The sequence below is a fragment of the Enhydra lutris genome, unplaced genomic scaffold (assembly GCF_002288905.1).
Source record: "Enhydra lutris kenyoni isolate GAN:26980312 unplaced genomic scaffold, ASM228890v2 scaffoldscaffold62, whole genome shotgun sequence".
Taxonomy (NCBI): Eukaryota; Metazoa; Chordata; class Mammalia; order Carnivora; family Mustelidae; genus Enhydra; species Enhydra lutris.
Window position 1 is genome coordinate 8,175,813 of NW_019154146.1, and position 23,490 is coordinate 8,199,302.

The 23,490-nt window shown below is 49.7% G+C and overlaps 2 protein-coding genes across 3 annotated transcripts in view; both read right to left on the minus strand.

Annotated features, from left to right (window-relative positions):
* LOC111158671 (PARN like, ribonuclease domain containing 1) overlaps window positions 1-16,322 on the minus strand; it is a 19,064-nt gene extending 2,742 nt beyond the window's left edge. The window contains exons 1-16 of the mRNA XM_022520865.1: window positions 16,051-16,322; window positions 15,564-15,621; window positions 15,176-15,249; window positions 13,884-13,923; window positions 13,021-13,144; window positions 12,772-12,860; window positions 11,063-11,163; window positions 9,465-9,541; window positions 9,142-9,285; window positions 8,595-8,664; window positions 6,967-7,052; window positions 5,807-5,862; window positions 2,803-2,867; window positions 2,360-2,413; window positions 2,130-2,172; window positions 344-443 (exon numbers count right to left, since the gene is read on the minus strand). Coding sequence (XP_022376573.1) covers window positions 344-443; window positions 2,130-2,172; window positions 2,360-2,413; window positions 2,803-2,867; window positions 5,807-5,862; window positions 6,967-7,052; window positions 8,595-8,664; window positions 9,142-9,285; window positions 9,465-9,541; window positions 11,063-11,163; window positions 12,772-12,860; window positions 13,021-13,144; window positions 13,884-13,923; window positions 15,176-15,249; window positions 15,564-15,621; window positions 16,051-16,126 — 1,257 coding nt within the window. The 5' untranslated portion in view covers window positions 16,127-16,322. The remainder of the gene's footprint in view (window positions 1-343; window positions 444-2,129; window positions 2,173-2,359; window positions 2,414-2,802; window positions 2,868-5,806; window positions 5,863-6,966; window positions 7,053-8,594; window positions 8,665-9,141; window positions 9,286-9,464; window positions 9,542-11,062; window positions 11,164-12,771; window positions 12,861-13,020; window positions 13,145-13,883; window positions 13,924-15,175; window positions 15,250-15,563; window positions 15,622-16,050) is intronic.
* A 1,350-nt stretch (window positions 16,323-17,672) lies between these two features.
* Window positions 17,673-23,177, minus strand: LOC111158672 (mitochondrial ribosomal protein L18). 2 transcript variants are annotated; one of them, XM_022520867.1, is made up of 4 exons: window positions 22,954-23,177; window positions 22,475-22,661; window positions 18,701-18,783; window positions 17,673-18,061 (listed from the first exon to the last, which is right to left on the minus strand). In XM_022520867.1, the coding sequence occupies exons 1-4, from the start codon at window positions 23,003-23,005 to the stop codon at window positions 17,994-17,996; spliced, it is 390 nt and encodes a 129-aa protein (XP_022376575.1). In that variant the 5' UTR covers window positions 23,006-23,177; the 3' UTR covers window positions 17,673-17,993. The 2 variants fall into 2 exon arrangements, with proteins under 2 accessions (XP_022376575.1, XP_022376574.1); XM_022520866.1 differs by having other exon boundaries at window positions 18,552-18,783; window positions 22,954-23,173.
* Between the last annotated feature and the right edge of the window lie 313 nt (window positions 23,178-23,490).

The window sequence follows — 23,490 nt, forward strand, 5'->3', positions numbered from 1 at the left end:
GGGCTTTCTGCTCAGCAGGGAGCCTGCTTCCCCATCTCTCTCTGCCTGCCTCTCTGCCTACTTGTGATCTCTGTATGCCAAATAAATAAATAAAATCTTAAAAAAAAAAAAAAAAAAAGAAAACCCTAAGAGGCTAAGAGAGACTGTGTCTCGGCTGGGAGTGGACGGAAGGAAGGTGCACAGCCACGGCAGTTGAGGCAGGAAACACACGGAAAGAGCCAGCCTAGCAGGACGGGAGCTCCTCTTGCTGTGGTTTTGGTTTCCAGACCACCTTGGAAAGGTCCCCAAGGAAACCAGGCTGATTCCCTGAGTAGGGCAAAGGAGCAAAAGAAATGCTACTCACAATCTTAGGGACCCCGGCTCGGATCAGATTCACCTGGTTCACATAGGGAGCCAGCACGTCGAGGTACAGAGGGAAGGAGGGCTCTGGCATGGGGCCGGCACTACAGAGACAGAGAAAACCCCAAAGCATTCAGACACACCAGCGGTCAAGTACACGTCCTCAGCCACAGCAAAGGGTCTGGGGATGGAACAGGGGCGGGTGCCACCTCAGACCACTCTCCCCCTCCCTCCCTCAAATCTGCAGGCCTCCCCCAACCCACCGACCCCACAGAGTACTCTCCGGGGCCCCAGACACAGTAGAGCTTCAGGTGGTCACCACCCGTCGGGGACACTTGGGTAAAGACTCCTTGACCGGGGCGCCTGGGGGGCTCAGTGGGTTAAAGCCTCAGCCTTCGGCTCAGGTCATGGTCGCAGGGTCCTGGGATCAAGCCCCACATCAGGCTCTCTGCTCAGCAAGGAGCCTGCTTCCCTTCCTCTCTCTCTCTCTGCCTGCCTCTCTGTCTCTTGTAATCTCTGTTTGTCAAATAAATAAATAAAATCTTAAAAAAAAAAAAAAAAAAAAAAGACTCCTTGACCAACATCAGCAGTGGTTCAAACAGTTAGTGAGAGGCCACGGTCCAAAGGCCCACGTGACAGGACATCGCCCTCCACCCCGGATGGCTGTCCCTCACCCTTCATCCTCGCGTGCCCTGCCTCGGTACAGACACGACCACACACCAGAGCCCAGGTCTGCGGGGGGGAACCATAGGCCTCACAGCCAGGCAGGTCCGGGCTGCTACGGAACTTCACTACACCTAGGAGGGTTTTTAGGTCAGGAGGATTAGAACGCAAGGATGGAAGGCGCCAGGTGCAGGGCATAGGGGCTCCCCTGCAGCTAGTGGCCCTCCCCGTCGGGCACACATGTGCCTCCCCAATAGCACTCGGATGCTGTCAAAGCACAGGAAAGAGTGAGGGGGCAGATTTCTTATTTAAGCTTGATTCCTTATGTAAGCTATAAGTCTCACATCAGTAGGTCATAGGCTATTTCTATGCATAATAGCCATCACTAGAATAAAAAACCTAGGCAGTACCAAAGCTAATAAATAAGTCCACAATCATTATTAATTTTATTAGTCTGAAAAGGTTTCCAAGTCAGCCTTGAAGACCCGGTTACAATTTTGATCTGCTCTTCCATCAGACCTAAATCCTATTTAACAAACACGTACACCAAGGATTATGCTCTAGAATTCATATTCTAAGTGTGGCCCTGGTGCCTCAGGGCCCGGTGCTGCGGGCATCAGGGGCGATGCTGCCATGAGGGAAATGCATTTGCGATTTCAGTTTGGGATTTTAAGAATCTCTCCCTTATCCACCTTAGTCCGCCACACTACCCCTCTCCCCAGCCCGACTCTGTGGACCCCAAGGAGGTGTCCTTCCACCTCACAGTGATTTCCGTGGTTATGATAAACGGGGGCGGGGGGGGGACAGACAAAGCCAGCATACCACACTGGGAAGGCCCGAGGCAGGGGGAGGCCCTGCACCTGACCTTACTGCCTTGGCCTCCCGCCACACGACCCCTCCCGATGCAGAGACAAGGGCCCCGTGCCAGCACAGAGCAGGCCGGGACGGTAGGAAATGCCATCCCAAGGAGGAGGGCAGCTGCCCAGTCAGCGACGGTCTCTGCACCACAACATTCAGTGCCCTCCCATCTTTGGGAGCCACAGGAGCCCTGAGGGCTTAGCTGACAGCAAGGGCTCAGGGGTTCAGACTGCCATTCCGTGAGCACGATGGAAGGAAGGAACACTCACCTGTGTACTCTCCATGCGAGCAAGTGGGCCACTTTCAGAAGAACTGGGGGGGAAAAGCTAGAGATGTAATACACATCCAGGCTCAACCAGATCACCTCATCACAAGACGCCAACTTCTGCTTTATTTCTGTGATGCACAACCCACCTGGAAGTAAATGGAGAGCCTCGGGCTGGTGGGGGAGTACCACGAATAAAGCAGGAGGCCCCTTTCAGAGGGCAGCAACTCTCACCTGATCCACAGAGGAAGGCATCATACGCGGCCTCGTGGGGGTACTTGGTCTCCACTGCAGCGGCGCCCCAGTAGAGGAGAGTGGAGCAGCCATCAGAACACGGCCTGGACAAGGGGTCTCCTCCCCACCCAGCTGCACACCGACCACCCTCATTCCTCCAGAGATGCGGGTGGGGAGAAGGGCACACACACCCGTCTTCAGACCAGTGCCCCCACAGCAGCAGGAAGCCGAGGCACAGAGCCTCCCGGCAGGCCAGCCACATGCCCAAGGGGATCAGAAGAGCCCAGGAGCTGCGATGCCTTCTGGGGTGGCTCCTTTGTGAGGAGGGGTACACGGAGCCCCCCATGACCCTCCCACACACCTGCCCACGGTGGGGCCAGGCCTCGTTCTGCTACCTCAGTACTTGGCTGACCGTGGCGTGGCTTATGCTCACGGGAACGTACCGTATTTTTCACACTTGCTCGCGTGAATGACCACTGGCCCGGAATTTCTGGTAGGATTCAAGTCGCTGGTAGAGAAGAAAAACAGGATAAAGAAGACTCATTGCAAATAAGCCCTTCTTGGTCTCTCCTCACCGCGTTCATATAAGCAAAAAGGGTCCTCAGGACTGGGGTGCCTTTTAAACAAAAGACAAACGGGACCAGGCAGGTTGGGTCTTGGTAGGCGGGCACCAGGGCAGATGGAGCAGCCCAGCAGGGCTAGAGGCTGCGGCCGGGTCGCTCGGGGCACCTGCCCCATGCCGAGCTGAGCCGAGACACTGGGACATGCACGACACCAGCTGGGACCACAGAGCTACCCCACGGTCCAACGGTTGTCCGCAAGCCTCGGCCCGCTGCTGCAGTGCCCGAGGCCCACACAGAGCACTCAGGACACAGAGGTCATGGGCAGGAGGGCGGGAGGGCTTCCCGATGCAGGCGGTACCACCGGAGTCCCGAACCAGAGGAACTCGGGCCGCTGAAGCCATGTGGAGGTGGCCGGCACTTTAAGCATGGGGAACACGCAAAGACAGCGAGGGAAAGGGAGCGAGGCCCGGTGGCGAGGCTGAGGCACAAGGTGCGGTGAAGCCCCTGTGGGCAGGGCTGGGCCGGGCGGGAAAAGAGGATCTTCAGGAACATCAGGAAAACAGAGCAGAAACCTGACCTAATCGGGTTCACATTTTTAAACCTCACTCCAGTGGCAGGGGTGATGAGCCAGGACAGGCCACAGGATACCCATGGGGCCTCTACCATCCCTGGAATGAAAGAGGCTGGGCAGAGGCCAGGATGCTGGGCGCGCAGGGGAAGGGCAGACCGGAGAGATGTCAGAGACGCTGAGAATGTCCAGACAGACAGGAGTCCGCCGACTACAAGGCGTGGCTGGCCCGCTCCCAGCTCTGGCACGGGTGGGGGCGCTCAGTGAGGAAAGCTTCCCTTCGTTTCCTGACAAAACCTCTTAGAACCAGGGTGTGTGCAGCAGACACCGCATAGACACGGGCTGAGTGCAGGCCGTGGTCTGAGTCCATTCCCGTGGCCGAGCACGCTCATCTCCACGGAACCTGCGAGTTCCCTGCAGCCACGTCCTCAGGTCACAGGTGGTAGAACAGAGGCTCAGAGAGATGCAGTCATTCTTTCAAGGGTGCTCATGAGCTGGCTGCGGGGCGGGGGAGGGGGGGGCAAAGCCAGGCTTTCAACCCAGGACATCTGGATTCAGATCCTGTACATTTCCAACAAAACCTTCACATTCGCACACAGCCCTCAGCACGGCCCCTGGGGCCATAAGGCCTTTGTGTGAGTTGCTCCAGGAACAGAGGTGGGTTTGAGGGACCAGAACAATGCCAAGTTAAAGATGCACATGGCCGTGCGGGCAGGAAGGCCTGGCAGCCAGGCAGCAGGAGGGGGGGTCCTGGAGACCTGAACGGTCACAGGCAGTGGTAGCTGACACTAAGGGAGCGCCTTAGGTCACCAAGGGACACAGTAATGAGCAAGAAGAGGGCCAAGGAGCAACCCTGAAGGGACTTAAGAAATGGCTAGAAGGACAAGCACCCACAAGGAACGGGCTGAAAACTATAAAACCCACGAGAAGTCCAAGGAGGGGAACCACCGAGACATGGGTGGGGAGAGGCTAGGGTGCCAGGCACCAGAGAGCGGTCAGCAGGCCTGTTCCATGTGCCTCGTGCCTCATGCATCGGCCCTTGACTGAGACGACGGAGCAGCCTGCACCAGGTGAGATCAAGAGAGCGAGTTCCGTGAGGGAAGATAACCCAACCTCCGAGGGCCAAGGCCACATAGAGGCCCCTGAAGAAGCATGTCACAAAGAGAAGAACGAAGACTGAGGAGGGAGGGAGGGAGCAGAGTCGGGAGGGAGGCTCTGCGGTTTCTGGGCCCAGAGAACGAGGATGATGGTGAGGGAGGGGAGGGGAGAGGGCCAGCCTGGAGGCCCCGCCAGGGACACTGCTCAGCCAGGGGAGGGAGGACCACGGGGCAGGATGCTGGACAGGCAGGCGGAGGGCAGCCCTTTCCCTTGGGCCCCGCAGGAGGCGCATGTGTGTGCTGGCTGCTGGGAGAGACCCGGACAGAGATAACACCATGAATGTCTCCAGGGGGAGAGCAGGGAGAGGAGATCACCAGCACTTGGCCTCGTATTTGCTTCCTGGAAATGGGGACTCGGGGGACCCTTGTAGGGAGGAGAACATGAAGCACGAGGCCCCAGAGGAGACGACTGCGGGGAGGGGAGCACCACGCGGGAGGTCAGAGGACCACCACCACCACCACCAGAGGAGGAGATCTGTTCCTGCAGAGAGGTGCCCCCTTCAGCTGCCGCGATGTGGCGCCCACTCTCTCTGCTGCTGGGTTTGCGGGTCCTCCCAGCTGGGGAGGAAGCTGCTGAGCTCCCCGACCCTGGTGCTTCCCAGGCACGGTGCCTCTCCCCGTCTCCCACCCCCACCATCAGACAACCCAGGCCTCAGTCAGTCAGGGCTGTGAGGGCAGGTAGGAGCTGCTTCTCCTACAAAAAGGTCAGGGTCACCCCTAGTACTGGGGTCATTCAGTCACTCAAGTGTTCAGGGTGCACCGACCAGCCCACCGGCAGGCCCATGACACACACCAGGGTGCGGAAGGAAACCGTCCAATCTGCGGGAGCCTACCCCGCCAGCAAGCAGACACAGACCCAAGAGAAATGAAGCCACCACACAAGTCAACAGCTGTCGGTATCTCACGGGTTCCTGGCCCTCCAGACAGGGCTTGCCCTCCCCAACACTGGCAACGCTGTGGCTGGGGGATTCTAGGCCGTGGGGGGCTGTTCTGTGCATTCTGACCTTTCCTCCAGATACCAGTACGGCCCCACTTGTCACAACCCAAAATGCCCCCACACTGGCAGGTGTGTCCTGGGGAATGAATCCTCCCCCAGCATGAGAACCCTGCTCTACAGGCAGCTCCAAAACAAAACAAAACAAAAACAATCCTTCCTTACCTGTTTAGGACCTCATAAACTTCTGAAAGATTTGAAACCCTTGGGAAATTCAGTTCCTAAAATTATGGAAAACAAATCAGGGAGAATAAAACTTGTGCTTTTCTTATGTGCTTTGGGTATTACCAAATGGTCCTTAAAAGAACCTGCAAGATAATTCCTACAAACCCCTAAGTGTCCTCATTCCTTGATCAGGATGTCCAGGCACCTAGCAATCTTGGGTTTCCTAGAAGGTCCCCAAAAACCGAAGCTAGAAAAACTGCAACAACCCCTACCGCCTTCCTTCAAAAAGTGTTTAAGGGGTTCCATATACGTATGCCTCCGAGGTGCCAGGCCATGGCCAAGGACACACATGTAGGACACCAGGTGCCCCAAGAACCAGAGAGTCTTGGGCAATGCCAGGTCACCCTAGAGCTCATCTCTTGTGTGGCAAGGAGTCTACATGGGTCCCCTCAGATCAGTCCATGTCCTTCCTGCCTCACACTAGGACTGCTACACAAGCAGCGTCACAGAAGCGTGCAAGAGCTAGACACCCGGGCAGTGCGGTAACGAACGTACTCTGGCCAAGGATGCTTTAAAATGCTGATCTGATTCCCCTTTCTCTGTTCCTCAGTTTAACTTCGAAGAAGCATTTAATCCAGTTGGGTGCCACTCTTCTTCATGTGTGGTTCACTCCCTAACTGCACAACACAAGCCACCTGGGGGCTTTTGAAATACCACCCCTCCCCCATCCCTCTAAACCACAGGGAGCTGGTGGTGGGACCCCGGTGTCAGGATTGGCTTCCCTGGGGGACTAATGCGCTCAAGGTGGAAAACTCATGACCTTACGCCTCGGTCAAGATCTTTCGGGGCCTCCTCCAGCCTGATGCTCTTGGAGCCGGCTGCAAACAGTCCTCGCGCTTACATGGAGCTCCCGCACAAGGTGTCGTGCGGAGTGCTGATTTAGATCAGACACACTCCATGTAACTCATTCAAAACATGGGAGCCTGAATGAGGGAAGGAAAACAGAAGCTAACAGGACGAGCCAATGCTAACACACAAAGGAAGCCAATACTGGCTGTAAAATAGGAGAGAAGGGTTCCAGGAACGATTTTTAAAAAGAGACAAAGTAAAGTGTGACTGGAACAGAGCACTCCTTCACCCAAAGCAGTCCCGTTCGTTACCTTCCAGATATCCTTGGTCACATTCTTGGTGTCAATGAGAACAGGAAACAGGCTGTGGATGTTCAGCTTAAACTGATCATAGCTTTCTGATTGACAGACCAGAGAGAAAGGAGTTGGCTGGTAAACATGGGCAGGGAGAGTCTCCAACCTAGCTTGTCCCCAACACTAACAAATAAAGCAACAAATAGAACAAAATGGGAGTGAAAAACTTCCTTTCCCCTGATTATTGAGAACGGATAGATTAAGCCAAACTGCCATCGCCATTCAAGGTGGTCCAGGCCAACTGGCTTCCCATTCAGTTCGGGATATTGTCTACGGTCAACGTTAATGTAGCTCGCAAGGTTCTAGCCAACAGAAAAAGGGAGAAAGAAGTGCTGTTGAAAAGACAGACATGAAATCGTCACTTGTAAGGGACTATTGAGAGAAGATCCAAGAAAATTCAGCTAGAAATGATGAGGGAAGTGCCCCAATAAGGAATTAAGCTATTGATTGACTTATCAAGTCCTGCCTAGATAGAGTTTCAAGAAGTTTGTTGCAAAACCAACCAACACAAGTCTTGCTCTCCTCATTCCACTCCCTAAACAAGCAACTTCCCAGTGCTTTTCTCTGGGTGTGTGTTCCCAGATTGCTCAGCGGGCAGGGCTGTGCTGTGGACAACTTCCCCAGGTTTCAGCACCTCCGTGTGGCTTCCCACTGCATAAGGGGACAACTTAACTCCTGACTCAGCCCCGGGCCCATACCTCCTCGCTCTCGTAGGACAAGGCCACATTCCCCACCTTCCCTTTCTTACCCAGCTCTTGTTCTCCCTGCAATTTTGTTTTGTCATCTTAGTTTTTCGGGTCACAGCTTACGAATTTTATTCCTACTTCTCTCCTGATTTTGTCAATATGGTCCAACTAAGATGTTTTGTCAATTCATTTCTTGGGGAAATCTTAGAACCACCTCACCCTCTTCGTCTAGATAGTGTACGTTACTTCCTTTAATCCCCTGATACTAGGATGTTGGTACTGTTAGGACCCATTTTATAGGCAAGGAAGCAGAGAAATTGCCTTGCTGGAGCTCACAACATAACCAGGGCTGGAACGAGGACCCAAGTATGGCTCCCAAGTCCATGTTTTTATGGCTACACGACCCTGTCGTACATCCAGCCAGGGAACTATCGGTCATGGAAGAGTACGGCCCAGCCACGAGACAATGGCACACAGCCCCTGACCCGGCATTTATTAGGTCAATGACACAAATGCTTTGGGTACGTGGAAATATACCCAAACAAAATCGACTATATAGTGTGATCTAATCTGAGAACTAAAAGAAAAAAGCAAAGAGTTAGGATTATAGCAGAGACTGAAGGCAGCTTCTCTCCTGCTCACATTTCTGATTTTATAAGGTTTTAAAGAAGGATCTGGGACACCTTCCATAACAAGGGTCAGAATATCCATTCAAAAGTATATTTTTCTGCCAGAATAGCACCTGACTTCCACTCCGGGAAGATGGGAACAGGCACAGAGGTGCTGGGACTCTGCAGAAGCCGACGGATCGTGGGGAGACAGCAGAGGACGACTCTGGCCCACACCCCCTCGCAAGGTGGCAAGTGAAGACGGAGAGGGGGATGGCAGGTGTGCCCATACCTGGGAGCGGCCTGAAGAACTTCTCGTGGAGATGCAGCAGGTCCATCATCATGTTGTGGCCCACTAAGGGCTACTTGGAGGAATCGACAGGTGCAGAGATGAGGTGTAAAAACAGACATCCAAGGTGAACACACTCCCGTGAAGGGGGTAGCTTTAGAACCCTAGCACACGGCAGTCCACCCCTGCTTCACGCACCCTCATGAGAGGTGGCCCAGTGCCTCCAGTGCCAGGATGTCTAGTGGGGCGCAGGAGGGATGTGGGGCAGGGTGTCCCTGCCGAGGTTCTAAACTGAAGACCGTCCCCCAGTAGTCCGAGGTCGGCTAGTAGTGCAGTGGCCGTGTGCCTAACGGGGGAAGGAACGCAGCATTCCTGTCCCAGGAACTTTCCCCGTCACTGTTTGGGGAAAGCAAGGCTAGATCTAGGAAGCCAGTTGCTGACAGGAAAGAACTACTTATCTCAAGGAATCTTATTTTTGCTGGAGGACCCAGCCTATTTTTATGGTCAAAAATACTTGCTAGAGAGCAAGAAAAAGATTTTTTTTCCCTACCTTTTGGGCTTTCACTAGCATCTGGAAAAACACTGAAAAACCCCTGGCAGAGAGAAGAATCTTCTCCTTCCAACAGCTCGCTCGATCACAGGAGGTGTTCTCAAGATACCACCGATGCTGTTTGCTCACTTTTTTCACTATTATCTGAGACAAGAGTAGAGACAAGTTCTCTGAATCCTGGGTTCCTGGGAATGAAGCCAAAGAAGCAGTTCACCTCGAAAGGAGAGGGGAGAAGACGGGAGAAAACCTTTCACAGAAGCCAGATTTGGCGGAATGAGTGAGAAAGGAGCCACTGGACCACCCGCTCACAGGTGGGAACTCACCCCCTGGTCTCTCGGGACCGTCCAGATGTCGGGGAGGGCCTGCCTCAGCACCAGCTGGACCTCAAAAGCCTGGAAGCCTGTGGCAAGGAAACACAAGGCTGGCACAGAACCACCTAGATGGTGGTTCACCTTCCTCTCAGGAGCAGAAGTTGAGAGATGCATGGAGACAAAGGAGAGACAGATCTTAGGTGTACCCAAGCCCAGGAGCGCCCACGACAGGGACGGCACAGGATTCATGTCCATTCTGGAAGTCTATCCCAGAGCCACTCAGAGATGGACGATCCTGGTGACCCTTTGTGTGGGGGTTAGAGCTTTTGACATTCATTGCCTTAGAACAATTACATTGAACAGTGTAAAGTTCTCTTTTAAAATAATAAACCCATTATGCTGCTGCCCATGATTCTGTAACACTGTGCATTGGTTACATGAAAAATATTGATTTGCGGAGTTACTGGAATCTTCTGATGTTCACACGTTATACACGATCAACCAAAGACACTTGTACCTACAGCCACGGACCATCAGAATGGTCTCAGTATTGGGAAGCTTGTCAAGCTCACGGTGGCAGACAAGAGTTTTCCAAAATTTGGGGGTTTGATGGAAAGCTCAAATTTTATCACTAGCAAATTCTGTGAGTTATTTTCCTTATTTATTTCCTGAAAAAATCTTTTTCTTGCTCTCTAGCAAGTATTTTTGACCATAAAAATGGTCAAAGTGACAGGCTTACTCTTCTCACTTGAGAAAAGGACTGAAATACCCAAGTCAGAATAACCACAGTCCCTTCTTTCCTATAAGAAAAGACGTTCCATTCAAAGAAAAGGCGCAGACTGAGCTTCCAGCTCAGACGTGCATGAGCACTTTCCTCCAGAGCAGCGCTGCCTTGCGGTTACAACAGCAAGGTTTTACGCACATGTATTTGGACCCAGTGAAATCAAATGATGAGCAAAGGCTGAGATGTAATAAAATAAAGACTTCTTCTTTATAATAAAGGTGACTACTGCACCACAAAGGTAGTTCATAAAAACTAGATTTCACGTTTCTAAACCGGAAGTGGCGACGAAGAAAAGGACCGCTGGGAAGACCTGCTCCCACGTGCGCTTTTACCCACCGCCACCACCCCCCCGCAGCACTATCCGTGCAAATGCCTGGTAACAATGGCAAGGGACCACAGAGTGAGATTCTGATAATACTTTTGAGCTGGTGGACCCCTCAGAAAGGGTCTGAGACCCCAAGGGTCCAGAGACCAGGCCCAAGGACCACTAACTGAGGACAGGTTCATTGTGATTCTACACTGTGCCAGGAGGGTAAAAAAGTCCAGAGATGAACACAAGTAAATAAGAGTAACTCGGGCTCTCAGGATTGGGATAAAAGGAGGACACTGAATAGGACTGAACGTCTTCAACCTTAAAAGTCAAAATAGGTCAAAAGCCTCCCGCTTTCGAGTTGGGGTCAGGGCTTTATCTAACCCCAGTGACAACACGTGTGCTGAGCCAATGCCCAGGATCCCCAGGAAGGAGAGCGTACACATCCAACAACACCTGCATGTGCCCGTGACCAGCCCCAACACCCCCAGGCTGGGCGAGCAGCCTCCTCCGTACCAGTTATACCAGGGAGAGTCATCCAGTCGCCCTCCTCTGCCAAGTCCAGCCACCGCGTCACCTCATCGATCACCACCTTGATCTGGTCTTTATCCAGAGAACTGGAAACAGGCACATGAAAGTGGGATGCTAGAGAAAACCACCAGAACCTTCAAGCGATGTTAACACGACAAGAGTTTTGGAGGACTCTAGGTTTAACGCTGGGATCTCAGCAACAAAACAGACCCAGAAAAGACTATTTTCTGAGTCTTGTCTGCAAGAGTGAACCAAACACTCGGCCAATTCTCTCCTATCCAAACGCAGGAGGAAGTTTCATCCCTTTCTGCTTCACTGGGTTGCATGGGAGCTAGCCAACACTAAACACTACTGTCAGGCCTGTCTGCTTAATTCAGCTTTGGGGGTGAAAAAGCACCATCTGGTGAAATAAGGAAAAGATAGAACTTTGGTAAGCACGTCTTCTACATTAGAAATAGAAGAAAACGGTGTTATTTTGAGATGAGGAAAGACTTTTCTCCAACATTTGAAAATAACAGAAGATGAAAAATTCAAATAGATCTTCTCTTACAAAAAGCTATATTTTTATGTGAAAACCCAAGAATAAGGATTTCAGGGGAGGAAAAATTTTAAAAGTCACCTCTAGGAGCACCTAACTGGCTCAGTCAGTGGGACACATGACTCTTGATCTTGGGATTGAGTTCAAGCCCTACATTGGTCATACAGCCTATTTAAAAAAAGAAACCATCCAATACTACATAGCTATCTGGACCCAGTATTCGATCATAACATTCCAGAGATTAAAATTGGTCTAACTTAACCTCTCCTCCTGATAAAGGCAAAAAATCTAAAGTGCAAAGAGCTGAAATGACTAGTTCAGCTCCAGACTCTGTGAGCACGACCTGCCTGGGGCCCAGGGGACCACAATGCTGTCACTCCATCACTCCTGGTCCTAGCTCTGTAGTAGTAGTAGTGGTTTTAAGTAGGATAACTGGCACTGGGAGCTCAAGAAAAAAGGCAGAGGGGTGCCTGGGTGGCTCAATTGGTTAAGCATCTGCTTTTGGCTTGGATCATGGTCCCAGAATCCTGGGATCGAGCCCTGCATCAGGCTCCCTGCTCAGGAAGGAGTCTACTTCTCCCTCTCGCTCTGCTGCTCCCCCTGCTTGTGGTCTCTCACTGTCAAATAAATAAAAATCCTTAAAAATAAAGGATTTTTTTTAAAAGGCAGAGACCTGCCCTCAGGAGCATACAGATTCAAGAACACAGGGCAATATGTCCGGGCCAAGGCACATGACCGGCGTCATCAAGGTTACCTCTAATTTACCCCCAAGACATCCCTGAGATGGCACTGAAGGCCAGACCAACCTCTCATAGGGAGTCCACCAGAGCCTGCTTTTTCCCCTGCAGCACTGAAATGAAGCTCCTGCTTTTTCATCTGAGTACGGAGTGAAGAGCCGGTGCCTTTCCTTATCTCCCCTTCACTTTTCAACATGAAAGTCACACTCAGTGCAGAAGGACGGCTCTCATCTCAGGTGAGGAACAGAACCATCAGCACTTTGAGCTGCCGCGTTTGGCGGATCACACGCTGCCAAAGCCACAGCTAAAGAGGATGGACTGAAGCCACCGTACCTATACCCTGGCCAGCACGCCAACCCACAGAAAAACTCAGAACAGCGGCCCAGAGACTATCGAAGCCCCAGAGAAACAGGCTTTACCTGCGAACTCTCCAGTTTCCAGTCAGAATGTTGTGTTTAATTTTCTTCTCCTGCTCTTCATTCATATACGGGATCCCGTTTTTGAGAAACTAGACGAGGAACAAGGAGACTAGTAGAGGCATCCTCTGGGCAGGGGAGCAGAGGGAAAAGCCGACTTCCTTGTACAGTTCATGTGGACAGGAAATGGACTCAGCCCAGCTGGACCAGAGAACCTTTAAAACCTTCCCACTTCCCTCCTCTGTGTCATACCTTGTTGTAGTCGAAGCCATACTGATTCAAAAACTGAACACTAGAAGCCTGGAAAGAGAATTCTGAATCCAAGATCCCAAATGTCGTCGGGAAGAGAAAGAAGTTACACGAATGGGCTACATACCTATAAAAAAATAAATAAATAAATGTAAGAGGGGCACCTGGGTGGCTCAGTCATTAAACAACTGCCTTCAGTTCAGGTCATGATCCCAGGGTCCTGGGATCGAGCCCTGCATCCGGCTCCCTGCTCAGTGGGAAGCCGGCTTCTCCCTCTCCCACTCCCCCGGCTTCTGTTCCCTCTCTCACTGTGTCTCTCTCTGTCATATAAATAAAATCTTTAAAAAAAAATTTAAATGTTAAGAATGAAAAGCTGAAACAATTTTTAAAATTCTAGCTCACAGAGCTGAATTTGGAGCAGGCTGCTCCTTTCATTCTAAGAGTATTTGAATGTTGGCTGTTTCTAGCACTAACTAGCCCTGGGGCCAAAGGAAAAAGGCAGAGGTCCTACCAACAGGGAAGAGTCTAGCCCCCATCCTGATGCTACCGTTCAGCACACTTTCTGACTGCTGATGCCTGGAGCCACAACGCCCTCATTCTGACACCATGTTAACTGCTACTCTGAGGGCACGGACACAGAAATGGGGAGAGGAGCACTTAAGTGCTGGGAAAGGCCCCCAGGAAAGATGTTGTGCAGGGAGAGACTCGGATGAGCCAGAAGCTGCAGCAGACAGTGGGGTGGAAGGGCACGGAAACAGAGGAGACTATGGAGTGTCCAGGGCCAGCTGGTTCAGACCCTGAGGCAGAAATTGCAGGGGAGCAGGTGGAGAAGATCAGTGGGCAAGAGCCAGGTGTTTTGCACGTACTTGTTTGACTCTCCTTCAATGCTGGAAAACACAGACAATCCTAAAAGAAAGAGGAGGAAATGAATACCAAAGAAAACGTCCCAGAAGTGAGCTTCAGAAAGGAAACACTTTGAGCAATACTTTGCACTTAAAGATACTGTGTACCCTTTAGAATAAGATTATCTCCTAAAGAAAGAAAACATAGAGCCTGAGTGGCTCAGTTGCTTAGGCAACTGCCTTCCACTTAGGTCATGATCCCAGGGTCCAGGGAGTGAGCCCTTCATGGGGCTCCCTGCTCATGGGGCGTCTGCTTCTCCTTTGCCCTCTGCCCTTCCCCTGACTCATGCTCTAATACAATTTTAAAAAAAGAAAACAGAGACTTGGAACAGGAGAACTGTCAAATTATAATTCACACTGAAATTATTAAAAGAGAATGGTGAATGGTTCTTCAAACACAGAATACTGACCTTTTTTCTAGTTTTAAAACTAACCAGAGTAAAAAAAAAATAAAAATTAAAAAAACTAACCAGAGTAAATGCTAAAAAACCATGAAAATCTATACAATTAGCGGCTTCAAAATGTCCATATTGCTAAAGAGACCCTACACAAAGTGAAGAAGGCTTCAAAGTAGGGGAGGACAACAGAAACATATCCACATGCTGTTTCATATACTTTCCATAGAGATTTTACTATTAAGTAAAAAACCACAATAGAATAGCAAAGGACAAGGAGAGAGAGCAACACACACACAGATGTTCACCATTCATAGAAAAAGCAAGAGTCGGTAAAATCTGCTGGAAGTATACCAAATACATACGTACACAGCAGGACAATCAATACAACTTGTTTTATTACACACAAAAGGTCACCCAAATGTGCATCATCAGGAAACGGAGTCAATTGATACATTCAGTTCGAAATAGTAAGTGACTGTTAAAAATGGAGAGCGGTCTATGCCCATAGAGAAAGATCTCTAAGCCCCATTAACAAAAAAGGCTGCAGGGCAAAATACTTATAACATCATCTTGTTTAAGTTTTCTGTAAACAAAAACCATACACATTTTTTCTTGGACGATGGTACAGACTCCTTCATGTTGACAAACTGAGGCAGGAGAACGGAGCTGCTACCCTAGGTTTCTGCACTGCACAGTGGGAGGCCCACCGGCAAAACACAGGCAAAAATCAAACAAGCATCCTAAACCACAGCCAGTTGCTCCAAAAGGGGTCAAGGCTGTTTTACCAGCAGGAAACACAAAGACAACACAGGTACCTCCTGCAGGGACTCCTAGCAAACGGCTGAAAAGGACACTCACCAATCTGACAGATTGTGAACTGCTGGACACTGTGGCGGGTTTTTAGATACCACTCCGAGGGCAAGTCAAAGAGACTGTGGGAAAAATAACAGGCATTTCACTCCACACGCAAGGAGAGGGCATGAAGGTGCCACAGCCTCACCGTGGATGGGCACCTCTCAGCCAGAGGGAGCATTTTACCTTGTGACCACTAGGGAAGACTAACCGGCATTTTGAGGACAAAGGTCAGGTCCCCAGACACCCCTCCCTGCCCCAAAGTGCCATCCTGCCCCCTCAAAGCCAATAAGGGGCCTGCTGAGAAAGAAGAGGACCTGGCTGGAATGCTAGTCTCAAGGGCACAGGTGAGCGCACCCCCCGCAGCCCAGCTGTAAGGCAGCGTTGGCTTTACCTGATCTGCTGGGGGTGCGACAGGTTAGAGCGAAGGCCCGTGAACTCTATGTCCAGACCTGTGAGCCAAAAAAGAAAAAAAAAGAGTCCCAGACACAGACCAGTGCCCCACTATTCTTGCTGTCAATGCTGCAGGTGGCAAACGTGTTGGAATCACTGTCAGTGCTCAAGAGGACAGGTGGGGTCAAGGGGACGAAAAGGAGAAAGCCAAAGCAAGGACACGCCAGGCCGGTCGTCCCATGGGCTGTGCTCCACTGGGGCCAGAGCAAGGCCAAGGCCGTAGGTGCTGCTTAACGTCCCACCGCCCAGCCGGGAGGAGGACTCTCCCGCCCTTCTGAGGGGCCCTCTTGGAGCCTCCCGAGGCCTGGCGCCCGTCCCTACTGGGCCTCACACCTCTCGGCCCTGTCCTGCCCCGCCCCTGCCCTTCCCCGCAGGCTCACAGCCCCCAGAGCTGAGCGGCGACACCGCCGGGACTCCCCGCGCCTTACCCACGAAGTCAGCGCCCAAGACGAGCTCCTGCAGCAGAGGGAGACTCTGCTCGAACTCGTCGGCGCCCACATCCATGGCCACGCAGCTCCGCCCTGGGCGCCGGGTGCGTGCGGCCACGCGCTGCCACGCGCTTCCGCCGCGCTGCCGGCCTTAAGGAGCTCGCGCGGCGATTGGCTGCGCGCCGCCACCTGCCCGCCCACAGGTGTCTGCTTGCTCACCTCCGCCAGCTGGGGCTGCCGGAGATCCCGCCTTCACAGCCAGAGCCCAGTTACCGTGGCCGCAGCGATTTCTCTGCAGTTGCCGGAAGGGGCCACTTACGTAGACCTAAGGTACCAAGAGGGGTGGTAGAAAACAGTGCAGAAGGGTGCGCGAGACCGGCCAGCAGCACCCGAAGAACAGCAGTAGGGAGGTAATCACAGCAGCTGTGGCGAGGGGAGGGGCCGCATCTCATCCACATTGAAATCAGCGCAGCTTGGCCCTAGTGAGCTGGCCCGGTCCCCTCCCCCACACCCCACCTATTTCTTCACTTTGGTCTGCAACATCGTCTGCAATACCCTCTCTCAAACTTGCCCCAAAGACCCTCAGGAACTGCCTATCAAACTGAGGGAATCTGGTGAAGAGATGATCTAGGGCCATCCTAGTCCTTGCAGAGAAAACCCCTATTGTCCAGGTGAATCCTATTTTTGTCATTGCCAATTTCCAAAGCCACTAGTCCAGTCTTTGGTCTTTACATCTTCCCTTGGACACCAGACTTGTTTGAAAAGCCTTCTACAACTACAGTCTTCAAAGTGAGATGCTCCAATCTTTAAGATGAGGCAAGGATATATCAGGCCTTTAAGAAACACTTTTAAATGTCTCCACTGGGGTATTTATTGGTCACAAGGGGACCACTAAGTCACTGCATTCTGAAGGCCTCTCAGAACCAATCATACTTTTTAAAAAAATGTTGGTGCATACCCATCTTTTTAAAATATCAAACACTTGTAAATAAAATCTTTAAAAAAATAAAATACCAAACACTCAGGTTAGAAATAAAAATGTTATTTGATTTCTGTATAAATATGAGATTAGGCCACCCATTTAAAAATTCGGAAAGCTCTAGAAGCCATCTTAACTGCTTACAGGTTCTTTCTCATCGCACCGGGCTTAAGTAGCCAGAAACAGTTCTTTTGATTTAATTGAATCCTATCAAAGAGCTGCAGTGATGCCCACCTAGCCCAGCTTCATTTTAGATTCCGGTGAATGCACTTCAAGCTTCTTCTCCTACCCAGCAAATTCTCACTTCAAGCCGAACTGAGCATAAGCCAACCCTGCTCTCGTCCACCTCCACTTTCGGTTCCTCACCGCATTCCTTCTTCTTTCACATCTGGTTCTGCATGTCAGGGATCAAGAGCCCAAATAAGGTCATGATTTGTCCCTTTTATCTTCACAGCACTGTTTATAATAATTAACTGAAAAGGACATTTCCTATTTTAAAAAAAGGTCCACACTCTGCAGCAACAGCTCTCATTTATTCAGATCAACCACTATCAGCTGGACATGGTAACAAGCAGTCTGTACAAACCTCGTATGTGTACTCTCGCCACAGAGGGCTCAAAGGCAAAGATTTCACGTAACCAAAAACAGCTCATAATCTGTGTTTATTCTTTAACTTATAAACAACATTTAATTTGTCCTTGCAAAGTTAATCATAACTGGCAACAGCTTTTTCTCAGATACTTCTGTCCAAGAGAGGGGAAGAATTTAGCCCTTGATTAAACCACCGCCCCCTCAATACACACACAAGGGAAGGAGGGGATGACCTTAACTAGTGACAATACTTCACAGTAACATGATTAGACAAAACTTCCAAACTGGATGCTCTTCCAAATGCTCTCTTCTGGAGGACAGGACAGCTCACAGCTTTTGTATTCATAGGTTCGGAACAATGCTCCTCTCTCATTCATAGATTCTCCGAGGCTCCCGCAGCACCACACCACCTTCTGTCATGGCACTCTGCAGTCGTTTCATCTGGTTTTGAAGATCCGAGAAAAGGAAAAAGTTAAGTCACCACAACAAGGAAGCTGACAATAAACAGTTCACTTCCCAAGAGAACTAAAAAAGCTGATTTGCTCCTTGCTAACTCTCAGCCTGCACGGATTCTTCCAGAAAGTGGTAATAATGACACAGATAAGAGGCTCTAGAGATGTCAAAGATTAGCAGCATTTCATCATACAGACAAGATGTTAACACATGGACAGGGAAACACAGTGGGGGACGTCGCAGTTATAGAGTCAGTCACCCCGGACTCACTCTGGACAACCCAGCCTCAAGTGACCTGGGCATTCGACTCCTGACCTCTGGGCTGCAATGAATGGAATGAGGTCACGCATGTCAGGATACCCACCTCAGCATCTGCCACATGGGAAGAACTTAATAAATGCAACTACTGTTACTGTGTAAGGACCTGCTGTCGGGAATTCCTACTTTTTTAAAAATAAGTACATGAAAACCAAAATACCGAGTCTGAGGCTGCCTCCCAAGGAGTGGGCTGGTAGACCATGAAGTTGATTCCTGCCTCTAAGCATCGTTCTGCCAGCACTCGTCCTACACTCTCACAGGCCACCACATTTCTGGTGCTGTAAAGGTGCTTTTTAATAGCCCATTCCCGAGTGGATGCTGAAACCACAACCTGGCCGTTGCGATGCTCAACGCGCGCTTCTACGTGATGCTGAGTCCTGATAACTCGCAACCTAAGTGAGATGAGAAGAGAAGAAAATCACAAAAGGGTCCTAAAGGTAAAAGGCCTCAGGTGAATAAATGCCTACATATTTCTCAAGAATACAATGTCTGTTTCACTTATTTCAACATAGTTAACCTGGATTTGACTTGGAAAAGCTGTTTTTCCTCTGTCTTTATGAGCATATCCTCAATAACAACAAACCAAACATTTCCACTTAACCTCAAATATCCAGGAGAAATCTGGTATTTGAGATGTGAGAATTACACAGCATCACTTCAAAAAAGGATTTCAGGAGGCAGCGCTAAGCTCTGTGATCCTCCAGTGAGTAAGGATATTTATTTACGTTATGTTTCTACTTTCCAGCTAACACTAAAATAAACGTAAGATCGATCAAAGATTTAAATTAAAAACTGAAACTGTAATACTAGCAAGCAGATTTTTTTACAACGTCAAACTAAGTCTTATTTATTTATTTAGTTTAAATTCAATTAACATGTAACATTAGTTTCAAAGTGATTCATCAGTCTTATATAACATCCAGTGCTTATTACATCATGTGCCCACCTTAATGTCCACTCCCCAGTTATCCCATCCCCCGACCTCTTTCCCCTCCAGCAATGCTCAGTTTGTTTCCTATGATTAAGTCTAAAGTAAGCCTATTTAAATACGACATCAAACCATGTCATCCAACCTTTATAAAGAAAAAATTGACCAAGTTTTCTACAGTTAAAAAAACAGTAAACTAAAGTCAAAAGGCAGCAAGAAACAAAAAATACTTTAAACACATATTATTCATGGGGCTGATTTCCATATGTATGAGAGCCTCCTATAATTAGTTTAAAAAAAAAAATACCTTAACAGGCAAAAGGTTTGAACAGACCATTCACAGCAACAAAATATTAAAGACTCTTGGGCCCATGAAAATACACCCATCTCACTGATGAGATGCATGGACTAGGCAATTCATTGCTACCCTGTTCAGGATCATTAAGGTAATCATCAGTAAGAAGCTAGCTCACTAAGACAGCCATATGGTGGTATTCTATATAGCCACCAGAAAGAATGACGTAGCACTTACGGCAGTGCTGCTGCTGCCGTTCGTTGAGCACCTACTGTGCCAGGCACTGTCCTCCTGCTTACAGGCAGAGCTCCTGTTTCAAAATGATCTCACGTTTTTCCTTTCTCTTTCTCTTTTTTTTAAGGTCGAAGAAACTGACACAGAAAGGTTTAGTAACTTCAGCAAGATTACAACTAATGGTAAGTGAAAGAACTAGTACTTCAATCAAGGGGTCTGGCTCCAGAGCCACTGTTCCTCAACAACACAAAGATGTATTCTGAAGGAGGCAGAGAGGATTCAGATGAAAAAGATCAGATGAAAAAGAGTGTACGTGGTATGCTAATATTTGTAATTTTTTTTTTAAGATTTTATTTATTTATTTGACAGAGAGAGATCACAAGTAGAGAGGCAGGCAGAGAGAGAGAGAGAGGGAAGCAGGCTCCCTGCTGAGCAGAGAGCCCGATGCGGGACTCGATCCCAGGACCCTGAGATCATGACCTGAGCCGAAGGCAGCGGCTTAACCCACTGAGCCACCCAGGCGCCCAATATTTGTAAATTTTTTAAAAAGATTTTATTTATTTATTTGACGGAGAGAAAGAGAGAGACACAGAGAGAGAAAGCACAAGCAGGGGAAGCGGTTGGCAGAGGGAGAAGCAGGCTCCCAGCCGAACAGGGAGCCGATGTGGGGCTTGATCCCAGGACCCTGGGATCATGACCTGGGCCGAAGGCAGACGTTTAAGGACTGAGCCACTCAGGCACCCCAAAAATCACAGTTTCTTAATCAAAGGTCAACAATCCTTTTCCATTAGGACTCAGATAGTAAATGTTTTAGGTATGTAAGCCCTAGAGTCTCCTGCAACTGCTCAACTCAGGCATAATAATACTAGAACAGCCAGGTGAAAATGAGTGGCGGTATATTACAATAAAACATTCTTTGTGGATAATAAAATTTGAATTTTATATCATTCTCACATCGCAAAATATTATTCTTTGGGATTCTTTTTCACATTTTAAAGGAAGGAAATTTTTAGCTTGCAAGCCAACTTTGGCCCATGGGCCATAGTTTGCTGATCCTTGTCTTAAACCATTTGTTCAACAAAGGCATAGGCCTCATCCTCTCTAAGGTCACTTCCTATTATAATATGCCAAAATTCTATACTGATAATACTGTGAATATACTAGATAGGAAAAAAGAAGTGGGAAAATAGATCTCTAATTACTTAAATGATCCAATATTAAGTAAATAGGTTGAATGTGTCAAAAGAATTTTAGATTAATTCAAGTGATCTGCCTACTACTCCTTTTGACTCCTTTCTATGTACACTAAGTAAAAATGCATCATAGCACCTGTAAAATTTTATTAACCTAATTCCATCTTCTACAACAAAACATAAAATTTTTGCTAACAAGGATGACATGCAATGCCTTTGAAGTGCCACAGGCCTAAGGTTTGTTGAATGAATGTGTCACACAGTTATGACTTCTATGTAACTTCCAATTACAATTTTATATAGTCTCTAAGAAATACTCCATTCTTAACAAATGCTTACCAAGTAAATAACCAAGTAAATAACATAAAGCAGCACATTAGTAACAATTTATAGTGTCTTGGCTCTCAGGCAGGTCAGACAAAAACATGTTTATAACTTAGCTCTAGAGCTTATTAACCTTGTCTCCCCTAAGCCTCGATTCTCTTGCTCCCACAAAATGGAGGAAATTACTGTACCTGCTTCATAAGGTAATTTTAAGGGTTAAATGAGGAAGTGCACAAAAAGCAACTAAGGGTTCCTGGTAAATACAAAGTGTTCAATAAATAACCATTTTTAGGGCGCCTGGGTGGCTCAGTGGGTTAAGCCTCGGCCTTCAGCTCAGGTCACGATCTCAGGGTCCTGGGATCGAGTCCCACATCGGGCTCTCTGCTCTGCAGGGAGCCTGCTTCCTCCTCTCTCTCTCTGCCTGCCTCTCTGCCCACTTGTGATCTCTCTGTCAAATAAATAAAATCTTAAAAAATAAATAAATAACCATTTTTATAACAAAGAACAGACTCCTCACTTGTCTCCCTGCTTCTATTCTTCCCCCCTTTACAAACTTCTCCCCAGAGCAACAAGAATGGTCTTCAAGTTCAAAATTTATTAAATTCTCTCAGGTTCCCACTATTGTGAAAAACTGTGAAGTGCTTACTTCAATTTACAAAGTTTATGATGTCTCCCACCTACCTCACCATTTCCATCTTACACTGTTCACTCCTGTGCACACTGAGCTCCAGGTACACTGGCCTTGTGGTTCACACACACGAGCCATTCCCACCCTAGCCATCTCCTCTGCCGGGAATGCTCTTCTTGGCAAACTGTCTTTCAGAAGGGACCTTAGCAGGCGCCCAGTCTCCCCCTCCGAACATCACCCTCTTTAAATTTTCTCCCTGACCCTGACACCTATTTATTGTCTGTCTCTCCGGGCCCATCCCCGCCTCCCCGCAATGTCCCCCGACCCCCATCCCCGCCCACTAACCCCTCCGCCACCAAATGGCTGCTTCCTGAGAAGACAATCTCCAGAAATACCTGGCCGGTTGACTGAACTGATGAAAACAATTTGTAGGGTACCGTGCACTGCTCTGTAGGATCGATTAAACAGCCGCCTTAATTACCTGTGCCAGAACTCACGGGAGGGCCACGCTGTCCCCCAACCCCGCTCTTTCCTGGCCACTCCTAAGAGTTCCAGATTGCGGGGGTTCCGATTGGTGAACTCTGGGGCAACAGCTGCATTTTCCAGAGGGTCCACGTCAGGCTTCGGCGCTGGCTTGGAACTGGTTGAGAACGCTGCGACCCCACACCCTAAGAATGGGAACCACCACACGTATCTTGAGAAACGACAAACACGGACAAAACAGGACTATGACCCCACCTCTGTCCCCATCCACGCCCCGGAAGGGAGAGAAGAGGTAAGTCTGGTCACAGAGTACAGTCATCACAGACCCTGGTTCTTAATTTCCTATTGTCTCTGCAATGCTGTTAGCCAGTTCCCTGCTCGGGGGGTTAACAGAAAACACGGCTTGCAAACGCACACTTCGTGTGCGGGCCCTGGGCGGGGGGGGGGGGGGTGTCATCTGGGAGAAGCGAGAATTACCAGGGTTCCTGCAAACCGACAGCCACTCCCAGAGCCGCGACCGGAGCGCCATCGCTGAGGGATCGCTGGCAAAGCCTCAGGAAAGCCTCGCGCCCTTCCCTCATCTGCGTCCCAGCCGCTCGCCGGCAGCAGCCATATTAACTCCGGGAAAAGCTTTTGGAATCCGGGGGTCACCTGCACCTCGACCCGGAACTAACAAGTCCCGCCGCCCAGCGGCTGACCCGCCGATCTGTTACCTAGGCTCCTCCAATCACTGCCTGCGCTGGCGTCCACGTGATGCTGCAGCCCGCCAACCACGTCTCAGCGACGCGCTTGCGGGCGGGGCGCAACCCGCTAGTTTGGGCTCCGTGTTCCGCCAGGGTCGAGTTGCTTTGTCTGGTCGCAAAGCGACCGCCGGTCGCTGTAGGATCCACATGCAGCCCCGCTGGACAATGGGGGACCATGGGGGTTTCTTTTCAGAAACCGTAATTGTCATTTTTCCCATATGGCCCATATAAAGCTCTTCCCGTCCAACCCAGGTTCCGGGCCGCAAGCCTA

What these genes read in the sequence shown, in the direction of transcription:
- LOC111158672 (XM_022520866.1), bottom strand. Translation starts at nt 23,005, where the DNA reads ATGGCGCTCCGGTCGCGGCTCTGGGAGTGGCTGTCGGTTTGCAGGAAC. An exon ending in GTCGGTTTGCAGGAACCCTG is followed by an intron (nt 22,662 to 22,953) that starts GTAATTCTCGCT and finishes TCCCATTCTTAG; the next exon opens with GGTGTGGGGTCGCAGCGTTC. An exon ending in TCCCGTGAGTTCTGGCACAG is followed by an intron (nt 18,784 to 22,474) that starts GTAATTAAGGCG and finishes CATCTCACTTAG; the next exon opens with GTTGCGAGTTATCAGGACTC.